The sequence below is a fragment of the Alligator sinensis genome, unplaced genomic scaffold, assembly GCF_000455745.1.
Source record: "Alligator sinensis unplaced genomic scaffold, ASM45574v1 scaffold647_2, whole genome shotgun sequence".
Lineage (NCBI taxonomy): Eukaryota > Metazoa > Chordata > Crocodylia > Alligatoridae > Alligator > Alligator sinensis.
In genome coordinates, this window is record NW_005841832.1 from 3,494,941 (window position 1) to 3,507,927 (window position 12,987).

Genomic DNA, 12,987 nt, shown 5'->3' on the forward strand with positions numbered 1-12,987 from the left:
CCCAGAATTGCACGCAGTACTCTAACTGTGGTCTGACCAGCGCCCGATAGAGGGGAAGTATCACCTCCTTGGACCTATTCGTCATGCATCTGCTGATGCACGATAAAGTGCCATTGGCTTTTCTGATGGCTTCGTTACACTGCCGACTCATGTTCATCTTGGAGTCCACTAGGACTTCAAGATCCCTTTCCACTTCTGTGCCACCCAGCAGATCATTCCCTAGGCTGTAGGTGTGCTGGACATTTTTCCTCCCTAGGTGCAGCACTTTGCATTTCTCCTTGTTGAACTGCATTCTGTTGTTTTCTGCCCACTTGTCCAACCTGTCCAGATCTGCTTGCAGCTGTTCCCTGCCCTCCGGCGTGTCCACATCTCCCCATAGCTTTGTGTCATCTGCAAACTTGGACAGAGTACATGTCACTCCCTCGTCCAAGTCACTGATGAAGACATTAAAGAGTATCGGTCCAAGGACCGAACCCTGTGGGACTCCACTTCCCACACCCTTCCAGGTCGAAACCGACCCATCCACCATGACTCTCTGGGTGCGGCCCTCCAGCCAATTCGCCACCCACCGGACTGTGTAGTCATCCAAGTCACAGCCTCTTAACTTGTTCACCAGTATGGGGTGGGATACCGTATCGAAGGCCTTCCTGAAGTCTAAGTATACGACATCCACCCCTCCTCCTGTGTCCAGACGTTGCCAAGCAAAATGTGTGCCAAGCAAAATGCCTTTGTGCACCACACTCTGCCACGTGTGCCAGGGATTGTCTGCCCTTGTTCTAGAACATGATCCTCTTGCTGGGCCACCCTTCTGGATCCATCCTTCTGGATCATGGCTCTAGAACCTCCATGCCTTTTTCTTTTGCCATTCTAGATTGGTGGTGCTCAACCTCTGGCCCACAGGCCACATCCAGCCGGCAGTGCTGTGTTACCTGGCCCCATAGATCCAGAAATTTGGCGGTGGGGGAGTGGTGGCACCACTCCCTTGCTGCCAAATCTCTGAACCCGCGGGAAGCCCTGATCCCAGCTAACAGGGATGGGTGAGGGTGATGCCAGGTCCCAGGGCCCAATCCCGGTGTGGAGGTAGGAGGAAGTGGTGCTAGGCCCCCAGGACCCAACTCTGGTGCATGATGGGCAGAAGGGGGTGGTACCAAGTACCCAGGGCCCAATCCAGCCTGCAGATGGGCCTCGCACCTCTTATCTGTCCTGTGGGGCCAAAAGGTTGAGCACTAGACTGTCTGCATGACTGTTCTTTCCTAAGTGACAGTCTGCCACAAGGTGGTCCCTGCAGTGGGCCACCCTGAATGCTGCTGGGCTCTCTTCCCACAGGGAAACCATTGGTGTTTGCTTTTCTAGACAGCAGCTCTGTAACGAGGCCTTTCTTCATGGGCAGCCTGTTGTACCATCGCTCTAGACTGGTGGTGCCCAGTGTTTTTGCCCTCTGGGCCAGATGGGGAGCGCCAGGTCTATCCACGGGCCAGATCTGGCTGGCGCACACACTTCAGCACATGGGGCCGATGTGGCAAGGGCCTGATCTGGCTGGGGTTTTGGGGTGCATAGCCTGACCCCAATACGTCCACTTGGGGGATGGGCAGCGAGTGGCCTAGTCCCAGTCTGGATCTGTGGGGCAGGAGGGGATGAGGAGCAGCCCAGCCCCAATCCAGATGTGTGGGTGGCAGGCCTGGCCCTGCTCCCACTGTACAGCACTGGCTCAGGCAGGACTGGATCTGGCCACGTGGAGCTTCCACTGGTCCCCCATTGCCATGGGGATCCCCGCGAGCCAGATGCCAGGGCTCCATGGGACAGATTTGGTCCTCAGGTTGTTGTACTCCCTTAGGCTAGATCACGGGGCCCTTCTCTTCTCTATCCAGAACACCCTTTAAGTGGGCCAGGGTTATTTCTCTAGAATCTCTTAAGGCAAGGTTTGTCCCATCCTCCCATTCTGGAGCATGCTGTGGACTGAAGCAGGCCTGCCTGGTTCTTGTTCTACATCAGTGGTGCTTGTGCTCTTGGCCTCGCAGCCCTGATGAATGACATGGGGCTGGATCAGACCCTGCCTGCCGGGATCAGGATTCCCACGGCCACAGCTGGCCTCTGTGTGCCGGGACTGTGCCCCAGGGCACCACACCTCTTTTACCTGGCCCCCATGTACCAGGGTGGGTACTGAGGTACCAATCTAGCACACCGGGCCACAGCCCATGGGGCTCCTCACATGGCACCAGGGGCTGGATCTGGCTTTCAGACTGGAAGTTGAGCACCCCTGTTCTAGGTCACTTGTGGGGGTGACCATCTAGGTAGCTTGTGAGGGTAACCCCACCTTTTCTGAGAGGGAGGGCAGGTGGTGCTGAGGCCAGGCCCTGGAACTGGGAAGGTGGATCAGGAGCTGGCTGAGGGAGATGACAGAGGGTGGTGCTGAACTGAAGGGGCAGTTGGGTAGAAAGGAGAGCCGATACCTTATGGGGATCCTCAAGGACCAACCTGGAGACACATCTTAATGCAGTCATCAATGAATGTGGTGCCAAGCATGGGAGAGGCGAGGATTCCAAGCTGGGAGGCATTTTCAGCTCTAGGAGGATCAGAATATCTGACAGGGGATGTTCAGCAGCACTGAGAGGAGCCAGGCTGGATTGGCCTAGCGAGATATAAGCAGAGAGGAGCTCTGAGGCCAGCTAGAAACATCCCAGGGGACTCCTGGACAACCCAGAACAAACTGTGGTGAGCTTGGCTAGGGGAATGGGAAGGTGAAGAATGGGAAGGTGGTGTCAACCTGTTGAGTAAAGGAGAGTCTAGCCTGGTCTCTCCGTGAGGCCAGGAACTGAACTGGATAGATCTTGATCTGTTCATGAGTTGGTTTGGTGCCATAGAGAGCTCTCTGCTCTGTGCTGCTCCCAAGCTGGCTCTAGTTCTGGAGGGCAGTGTCCTGTTCTGGCAGTTTTGGACCAGTTCTGGGTGGGAGGGAAATCCAGAAGAGACACCTGAATCCCAGGACTTGCACTCTGGGTCTGTGACGATGGGGCTGAAGGACAGACCTTGGTGAGAACTTTCTCCTGCCTTGATGGGGACAGCAGATGGCTGCTAAGTGACTAGAAAAGAGCTCTAGAATGGTTTGGAGAGGGATCAGTGTTGGGTAAACTGGTCACACTGGCGGAGGGTGGTGGTGGTTGTTTACAGTGAAGGTAGGAGATGGTCATTGCTCTAAAGGACTCTGGGGAAATGCTAAGGGAACTCTAGAAGGGCACAAGGAGGGGGCTCTAGAGCTGGGTGCTGGAGGTGGGGTGGTGAGGGGAAAAACTCTAGAACTGATGTGCTGGATGCAAGGGGAGCACCTAGGGAGCTCTAGAATTGGAGGGCAGGGTATGAGGGTGTTGGGAGAGGGAGTCTAGAATAGGGGCACTGACCTGGGGTCTAGAAGCAGAGCTCTAGAACTGGAATGCTGAAGGTGAGGTGATCACAAGGGAGTTCCAAAATGGGGTGCTGGCCACAGGGGGAGCCAGAAGGGAGCTCTGGAATCAGGGGTAGGGGAGTAGGGGGAGCTCTAGAATGGGGTGTGGCGAGGACTCTAGAGGGGGGTCTAGAAGGGAGGTAGTGGTTGAGAAGGAATCTAGAGGATGGCTCTAAAATGGTAGTGCCAGATGTGTGTGGGGGGCGAGGGGGAGGGGGGACTGGGGTGTCCCTCACACCATCTGCAGGCCAGATCTGGCCCAGGGAGGTGGGGTGTCTGGCCTGCGGGGATTCTCTTAGGCTGGATGATCTGCCTCCAGTTGTGGACATGGGGCTTCTGACCATGGGAGGCATGTGAAGGGGTAGCTCTTACCAACTGCTGAATTTCTGGGTTTTGGTCAGTGTTAGGGGCACAGATCAGCAGGGAACAGGCGGGGGTGGCGTGAGCCCCCCATGCTGGCCACACCAATACAGTGCCTCTGGCAGTTGTGGTAAGAAGCCTCACAGGCCAGATCCAGCCTGCCTGCTCATCTGAGTTTGACACCCTGGTCTAGGCCAACCCTTTTGGTAGGAGTGCCATGCATTAGCCCCACACCTTCCCCGAGTGCCACTCCAATCCCCTTCCCCTGCCTGGTATGCTGCTGTGCTTTCTACTCCCTGTCTGGAATGCTTCTCTGCTTTCTGCTCCCTGCCCCGTTCTCCCTGCCCACACTGTTGCCCTGCTTTATACTCCCTACCCTGTGCTTCCTGTCCAGTTAGCTTCTCTGTGTTCTGCTCCAAGCCCCTTGCTTCCTGCCCAAACTGCTTCTCCGTTTTCTGCTCCCTGCCCTATATTCTCTGCTTGATATGGTGCTCTGCTCTCTGCCTTGTCCTCCCTGCCTGGTCTGCTACTCTGCTTTCTGCTCCCTGCCCTGTGCTTTCTGTCCAATCTGCTACTGTACTGTCTGCTGCCTGCCACAGTGCTGCGTACCCCCTCCCCAGGCTTCCGTGTACCACACACACAGGCTGCCTTTGCCCCTTGTGGCATGAATGCCACAGGTTGGCCACCCTTGGTCTGGATGATAGCTCTATGGTAGGGGCACTGGTGCAGGGGGCTCTAGAATGGGGATGTTGAGGCACAATGGTCTAGCAGGAGATTTGGCACTTAGCGGGTGCAGTATGTGATCGGGAGGTGGGGGGAGGGAGCAGGGCCCAGCATAGGGCATGGGCTCAGGGGAACTGAAGCAGAGATCTAGGGCAAGGCACTGGGCTCTGGATGGAGTGTGTGGCCCATGAGGTTACTGGAGACAGGAAGGGGATGTCAGGGTAAAAGGCTCCTATTCCAGGATCAGGGGCTGGGAAGAGGGTCCAGAATAGGGGCAGAAGGTGTATTGAGGCAGGGGGTGCTAGGAACAGGTGGTCTCTGCCTGTATGCTGGGAGGTTGTGGGTTGGTGTCTGTGTGTGTCCTGCGTCAGAGTTGGGTTGGGGTGTATCCATGTATGTGTGTGTGTGACCATGTGTCTTTGTGCATGAGGGGTGGAGATGGGTATGTGTGTGTGTGTGTGTGTGTGTGTGTGTGTGTGTGTTGTGGGGAAAGAAGGTGTCCATGTGTGAAACCTGAAGTATGCTAGTGGTGAGTGTGGTGTATGAGTGGTGGGGGAAGGTATGTGGAGTGTGTGTGGTGGGAGCATGTGAGTGTAGTACATGACAGTGCTCAGGCAACTGGTAGGGAGGCATGGGGGAGCACATGCCACCCCCTGAGATTGGCCCCCGAAAGTGGGGCAGTTTTTTTGCTGCATTTTTTTGCTGTGTGGGCTGGTGGCATGGTGTGTGGGGGGGTGTGGGGGGGGGGGGGGGGGGGGCACAGAAGTATAAGAGTGCATATGGAACTTTTGGCCTGCCCCCGGGCCCACCCCCAAATTGCACCCCCTCAGACTCGAGGCACCCGTCACCCCTGTGACAATGACACATGGTGTGTGCCTGTGCCTTGGGGAACCATGCGTGTGTGTGCCTGTGTGTGTATTCAGGCAGGCAGTACATGGACACACGTGTGTGTGTATGTCCATGTGTGTATTAGGGGGAAAAAGACAGGTTTCTCTGTAGTTTGTGTGTGCTACAAATGAATGTGGTGTGTGAGTGTTAGGGAAGGTGTGGGGAGCATGCATGGTGGGCAGGTGTGAATGAAGGGTGTAATGGCAATAAGTGGCATATACCTGTGTGTTGGGGGCACAGTGTCTGGATGTGTGTGTGTGTATTCAGACAGTCAGTACACATACATGAGTGTATGTATGTCCACATGTACGTTGGAGGGAGACTATGTCTGTGCCTATGCATGTATGTGTGTGTTTATGCATATGTGGCTGCCTGTGTCTGCATATGTGTATGTGCTGGGGTCGGCAGTGTGCACGCATGTGTGTGTGTGTGTGTGTGTGTTCATGTGTTGGCGGGAGATGGTGCCTGTGTGTGTGTGTCCACCTGTGGGTGTGCGTCTGTGTGTGTGCTTGGGCAGGCAGTGCATGTCCTCATGTGCCCGTGTGTGTGTGTGTGTGTCCATGTGTGTGTTCCTAGCTGGCTGTGAAGGGTGTCAGGCTGTGACAGGCGGCTGCCACTTCACACACAGGCTGCCTTTGTCATAGTCTGGCTGTGACACAGCTGGCCGAGGTGGCCCCTGGGGGGACAGACAGGGTTAGAGAGTGGCCACAAGGGTGATACTGGGACAGAACCCCAAGCGCCGCAGAACCCCCATAGCCCCAGGGCGGCCCTGACAGCTGTGGGAGAGAACCACCTGCTGAGTGCCCCGCTCCCTGCAGCATAGCACCCCAGCCAAGCCCCTTACCCTGAACCCCACAGCACAGTGGTCTCCCATCCAAACCCATGGTGTGATGGGTTGGGGGTTGGCAGAGGCTATGACATGAAGGGAGGAACCTAGCTGTTCAAGCTCCAGGGGCTATGACTTTTCCTCTTGGCTCCTTCCCCTCTCCTGCCTGTGGCTGTGGCCCCCTCCCACCTCCTACAGATACCTGGTGCTGGAGCATGTGTCAGGAGGGGAGCTCTTCGACTACCTGGTGAAGAAGGGACGTCTTACCCCCAAGGAGGCACGCAAGTTCTTCCGACAGATTGTCTCTGCCCTGGACTTTTGCCACAGCTACTCCATATGGTGAGTGAGGGCCCGGGGCTTGGCCACGGAGACCCCCCCCAGACACAGAGATCCTAGCCATGGAGTCCCTGCCCCTTCCCCCATCCACATAAACCCCTCCCTTAGCCATGGAGACCCCAACCACAGAGATGCCATCTCCAGCCATAAAGACCCTGGCCACACAGACCCCGCCCCCAGCCACAGAGACCCTGACCACAGAGAAGCCACCCCTAGCCACAGAGACCCCATCTCAGCCAAACTGGGGGTGTTAATGGGGTCTCCCAACCCATTGGGGGGTGACAGAATTGAGGGTTTCACCTCTGGGGGAGTCTCAGAGTGGAGGGCATCCAACTTGGGGGTGTCAAGGCGGGTCTCCTAACCTATTGAAGTGTCAAGGTTGTGGGCTTCCGCACTTGGAGGGGGTCTCAGAACAGGGGGGAGTGCTTCCAAGCCCAGCAGAGGTCTCAGGGTGTGTAAGGTGCTTCCAAGTGCCCCCAACCATGGACACCCTGGCCACAAAGACCCCAACCCCAGCCACAGAGACTCTGGCCACAGAGGCCCCACCCCTAGCCATGGAGACTCTGACCACAGAGACCCTATCCCCATCCATGGAGACACTGGCCACAGAGACCTCATTCCTAGCCAGCCTGGGGGCCAATGGGGTCTTCCAACCCATTGGGGGATGTCAGGGTTGGGGGCTTCTGCTCCTGGGGAAGTCTTTGAGCCCCCAGGCATGGAGACCCCCTAGCCCATGCCCCCAGCTATGGAGAAACCCCATCCTTAGCATTGTCTACCAGGCCCCATGTTCCCCCAAAGTCCTTTTGCCCCCTCTACCAGCCACAGAGTCACCCACTTCCGCCCTTCCCCACCAGTCTGGCGCTATTCCCCAACCAGCCACACAGCTTTCCTGAGCAGCATGTAAGCTGGGACCCTCTTACAGCCCAGCACCTCCCCAACCCTCCCCACTCGACTCCAGCTCTGAGAGGGCTCCTGTAGTAGGCAGCAGCAGTAGGGCCTTTATCCCATCACTCAGTGTGTACAGAGTGAGTGCATTCACAGTCACCACCTGCTGCAGGGTCAGGGCCTGTTCTCCCCCACAAACTTGTGTGGGTCCATCCAGGGTCCCTGATCCCCACCCATTGGGGTCCCTCTGCCCTCCACTTCTTCCCCCCTCCCCCCTACCCCACAGCCACCGAGATCTGAAGCCAGAGAACCTGTTGCTGGACGAGAAGAACAACATCCGCATTGCTGACTTTGGCATGGCCTCCCTGCAGGTTGGCGACAACCTCCTGGAGACCAGCTGTGGGTGAGCCTGTGGGGCCAGGCTGTGTGAGGGTGCCAGGATCTGGGGGAAGGGTGGAGGGGCCTGAGAAGGGGACAGGGAGGTGGGGGAGGCACTGTCAATTTGTGTTTCCCCACTGTACCCCCTGCCCTGCATGGGCTGGGGACTGCGTGTCTGCTGGGATGGGATGTGGGGAGGGCTCGGGCTAAGGATCAGGGCCCTTGTGTGTGTGGCTGTGCTGCCCCTCAGGACTGAGCTTCTGTTTCACTCTGTCTCTCCCTCTGTCTGTCTGTTTTTCTCTCTCTTTCTCTTCCTGCCCCCCCACTCCCATTGCTGGCCCTAAGGTCTCCCCACTATGCATGTCCTGAGGTGATCAAGGTAAGTGACTCACCCCAGAAGGCCCCAGCGGGTCGGTATCTTCCTTTGTCCCCCCATCTAGCTTGGCATCCTCCCAACCCCCTGTTTTCCCCCAGATCCCTCCTAGCCTCCCCTGGATCAGACTCCCAGGTCTGGCTGGTCCATATCCACCCCCACCCCCCAGCCTCCCTGGGTCAGATGCACTGGCCTTTCTAGCCTGCTGTTTCCCCCAGATCAGACTCACAGGCATGTGCAGTCAGACACCCTCCTCTACCGTGCCTTGATTTGGACCCCCCCAGGTCCTTGTAGCCCAGTCCCCCTGCTCCCTGCCTTCATGGATCAGCCCCACAGGCCTGTCTACTCGGTACCCCCACTTCCCTGCTGTCTCAGATCAAGCCTGTGGGCCTGTTTCATCTGCCGCCCCATTGCCTGCCTGGTGCTAACCCCTCTCTGGTCTCTGGTGCAGGGGGAGAAGTATGACGGGCGCCGTGCTGACATGTGGAGCTGTGGGGTCATCCTCTTTGCCCTGCTGGTGGTGAGACATTAACCCCCACCCCAGAGACACCCCCCACACATACCTGCCCAGCCTCCTGCATACCCTATGGATACCCAGGGCAACAGATCCCCCCCTCCATGGATACCCCAGGGCAACAGATCCCCACCCTCTCTGAGCATGGCGGTGTACTCCTTACAAAAAGGTGCTGTGGGTGGTCGCCGCTCACCACCCTGCCACTGACACCGCTGGTGGCATCTGTGGGCCGTCCACGATCCCTGCTGGCCGCTGCTGATGCTGCCAGCAGTGGCTCTGGGTGGTTGCTGACCCCTGGTCATCACTCACCTGCACCCCCCGCTCCGCCCACGACAGTGCCAGTGGCGTCTGTGGGAGCTCTCCTGCTTATTGCCGCCATGCTCCTGCCACTGCCGTGCCCTCCCAGCTGCCGGGGGCACACATCGTTCATGCCTCCCTCCACACCCCTACAGACTGCCCCCCACATGATACCTGCCACAGACTGTCATACATGAGGATACACCCTGCAGACCTCCCCATCCAGCCCCATCGTCCCCCCACAACATATTGCAGGCTGCACCACAGACCATCCCCACTCAATCCCCTCTCACGCACTCGCATGCATCCCCCACAGACTGTCCTCCTCCCACAGGGCCCCCACCCAAGCCCTCTCACCCCCCTCACCACCAACTCCCCCACCCAACCTCTATAGATTATCCCACATACTATCACAGACTATCCCTCTGCAGATACCCTCATCTGATCCCTCCTCCACAACCTCCACCCCCCTGCCACGGACTGTGTCACAGGCCTCTCCATGTATGTGATCACCCCAAACCCCTGGGTATGGCCCCTTCACACACCCCAGATCCACCCCCCATCTGACTATGCGTGACCATTGCCACTGACTGTACCTCATCACAGCTGATCCCCTCACACCCCAGATGTCTCCCACACCCCCACGGCTACCTACACCCTTACAAACCATCACACTTGACCCCTTTCACCCTCCGCAACCCGACACACCAGACCCCTTCAGAGCCCATACAACCAACCTCCATCCCTCCCAGAGACCTCCTTGGACACTCACCCACCCCTAAACCCATGTCCCCACACTAGACTCCCACCCACAGACCCAATCCCCTCAGCCCCACATATCCAACAGGCCCAAACCCCACATCCCTCACAACTCCCCAGATCTCTGATATGTCTGTAGACCCTGGCAGACCTCTCCACACACTCTCACCAACCCCCAATGACACTGAGCTCTCCATGCACACCCTACTTACCTTCACACACTTTGTCACATCACCCTGCCCCCCTCTCAGAGCCCCCCAACCCCAGGCCCCACACATACTAGTCCCAGGTCATTCTTTTTGTCCTGATATTTCCCCTGGGTTGGGGCCCCTTGCAGGGGTCTCAGATTTGGAGGGTTCCCAAACTGAGTTGTGTCAGAGTTGGGGGCTACCACCACTCAAAGTGGGGGGCCCTCCACCTGAGGGGATTTGAGGGGTTGTCTTTCAACCTTTTTAGGGGAGTATCAGAGTTGTGGTCTTCTACCCCTGGGGGGGATCTCATAGAAGAGGGGGTTGCCCCTAAATCAATGGGGGTCCCAGGGTGCGCAGGGGGCTCCCAGGACAACCCGTGCTAATGGCACCCCTCCCATGCTGCCTGCAGGGGGCGCTGCCCTTTGACGATGACAACCTGCGCCAGCTGCTGGAGAAGGTCAAGCGAGGTATCTTCCATATGCCCCACTTCATCCCGCCTGACTGCCAGAACCTGCTGCGTGGCATGATCGAGGTGGAGCCTGAGAAACGCCTTAGCGTGAGTGTGGGGCCAGGGGTGGGGATGATTGGCTTCTCTGGCCCCAGCTGCAGGTGTTGGGGATGCTGGTGGGAGAAAAGAACTGGCTGACTGGGGTAGAGAGAAGATAGGGGGACCCTGGCTGGCTGGGTGTGACTCTGTCTTCTCTCTTGGCAGCTGGAGCAGATCCAGAAGCATCCCTGGTTCCTGTGAGTAGCCATCGCAGCCCCTCCCACCCCCTCTCCATACCCTGGGGCCACAGGGGTTGGGTGGGGGACAGCAGTTCTCCCCCAGTTAGCTCCATGGGCCCAGATACCCCAGTACCCTCTGCCTGCTCCAGCCCAGCCCAGTATCCCTGCCTCACTCGAGCACTCTCAGCCTTGCTCTCTCCCTCTGTGCCTGGTGCTGAGTTGATGCCCTTCAGCTGAACACTTCTGCCTGGGAACCTGCCAACATTCATACCCCAATCCCCACCCCCTGTAGGACCCCCACCCTCAGCCTTCCTCCACAGGGGAGGGAGGGAGAGCTCCACCTAGGTGACTGGCAGCAGCAGCAGTAGTAGGGTCATTACCCAGGAGGCAAGGCTGATACCAGGTCTGCTACAGGGGGGGCAAGAAGGAGCCAGAGCCGGAGCAGCCAGTGCCACGGAAGGTGGCCATCGGACGCATCCACTCGGCCAGTGAGCTGGACCCAGATGTTCTGGAGAGCATGCACTCACTGGGCTGCTTCCGGGACCGTGTCCGCCTCCAGCAGGAGCTGCAGATCGAGGGGTACGAGGGGTGGCAGGGGAAGCCCAGGCAGGGCAGGGAGATGGGACAAGGATGGGCATGGGGAGATACGCAGGGAGTGGGGACATGTTTTGGGGAGGGAAGATGGGGAGAGGGAAGGGGCAAGGGCAGAGGGCAGGAGGGAGAGTTTAGTGGGGACTGAAGGAAGGACTAGGTAGGGACAAGGAGCAGAGATAGAAGGGAGAGGAGATTGGGGGATGGAAAGGAGTGTCATGGGATATAGGAGTGGGGGAGGGGGAAGTGCTAACAGCCCCACCCCATTGCCCCCAGCCCACTGCCTCCAGCCCTGACTTGTCCTGGGCCCCACAGGGAGAATCAGGAGAAGATGATCTACTACCTACTGCTGGATCGCAAGGAGCGCTACCCAAGCTGTGAGGACGAGGACTTGCCCCCCCGTAATGACATTGGTGAGCCCCGGGGACACCTTGCTCCACCCCAGACAGCCAGGTCCCAGGGATGGGAGGGATTCTGCAGCACCAGCCCTCACCCCAGAGGTGGCTGCATCTCAACACCAGTGGGGCAGTGGGGGTATACATAACACACCATCTAATGTGTTCCCACTCCAGAATTAGCTGCATCTATGTGGGGTGAGGGATCCCCATATAAACAGCCCCCAGTGCACTGTGCCCCAGAGCAGCTGTATCTCAGCACTGAGAGAGGCTCCATCACTCAACATGCCCCACCCAAGAACCAGCTGCATCTCAGCACTAGAGAGATTCCATGTATAACATCACTCAGCACACCCTATCCCAGAGGCAGCTGCATCTCAGCACTGAGAGAGTCTATAACCTATCCCTCAATACACCCGACCCCAGAGCCAGCCGCATCTCAACACTGGGAGAGGCTGCACTTATAACCCATCTGTCAACACGCTCCACCCCAGAGGTGGCTGCATCTCAGCACTGGTGGAGAGGTCCCTATTGTCACCAGCCCCCAATGTGCCCCACCCAGAGGCACATTTGCCCTGATGCCCCCATGCCACCCTTGCAGACCCTCCACGGAAGCGGGTTGACTCCCCGATGCTGACCCGCCATGGGAAGCGGCGGCCAGAGCGCAAGTCCATGGAGGTCCTGAGTGTCACGGATGGGGGCTCCCCTGTGCCAGCCCGGCGGGCCATTGAGATGGCCCAGCACAGTCAGAGGTGAGTGGATGCAGCATTGGGGGTGGGACGTCACCAGCCCAGCTTGGTCCAGGGGTTAGAACCTGCAGGAAGTGCCTTGTTTCTCCTGGCACCATGAGCTGCTGTGTCTGACCATCAGCTAGGTGCTGGCATCAGGGGGTGCTGTCCTCCCTACTTCCCCCCAGGTTGGCATGCAGAGGAACCATGCTTTTTCCACACACCCCAACTTCTCTCCTCCCTTCCCCCCAGCTATGCCCATCTCTACAGCCTGGGTCTAGAGGCTGTTCCCCCTCCCAGCCTTCCAGTCTGCTGGAACCACCATGTGTCTTAGCCCCCACTTTGCTTGGCAGTGGGGTTCTCCAAAGGGTTTGGGTGGGGGGCTCCCTGTGTCCACAGGAGGTCTGTGCTGCCCCCTCTGCTGGCCCTGTGTGTCCTAGACCCCAGCCTGCCCCTGGCTGAGGGGATTCCCCGAGCTGGGCCTGACCCATCTCTGTGCCCCCAGGTCTCGCTCTGTCAGCGGTGCCTCCACTGGCCTCTCCTCCAGCCCACTCAGCAGCCCCAGGGTGAGTGCCTCC

General features: G+C 58.3%; 1 protein-coding gene across 1 annotated transcript in view; it reads left to right on the forward strand.

Annotated features, from left to right (window-relative positions):
* Positions 1 to 12,987, forward strand: part of BRSK1 (BR serine/threonine kinase 1) — a 29,308-nt gene that overhangs the window by 6,456 nt on the left and 9,865 nt on the right. The window contains exons 4-13 of the mRNA XM_006015064.1: positions 6,435 to 6,575; positions 7,744 to 7,860; positions 8,181 to 8,214; positions 8,660 to 8,728; positions 10,379 to 10,525; positions 10,682 to 10,713; positions 11,110 to 11,274; positions 11,602 to 11,699; positions 12,283 to 12,433; positions 12,915 to 12,979. Of these exons, the coding sequence (XP_006015126.1) occupies positions 6,435 to 6,575; positions 7,744 to 7,860; positions 8,181 to 8,214; positions 8,660 to 8,728; positions 10,379 to 10,525; positions 10,682 to 10,713; positions 11,110 to 11,274; positions 11,602 to 11,699; positions 12,283 to 12,433; positions 12,915 to 12,979 (1,019 nt within the window). The remainder of the gene's footprint in view (positions 1 to 6,434; positions 6,576 to 7,743; positions 7,861 to 8,180; positions 8,215 to 8,659; positions 8,729 to 10,378; positions 10,526 to 10,681; positions 10,714 to 11,109; positions 11,275 to 11,601; positions 11,700 to 12,282; positions 12,434 to 12,914; positions 12,980 to 12,987) is intronic.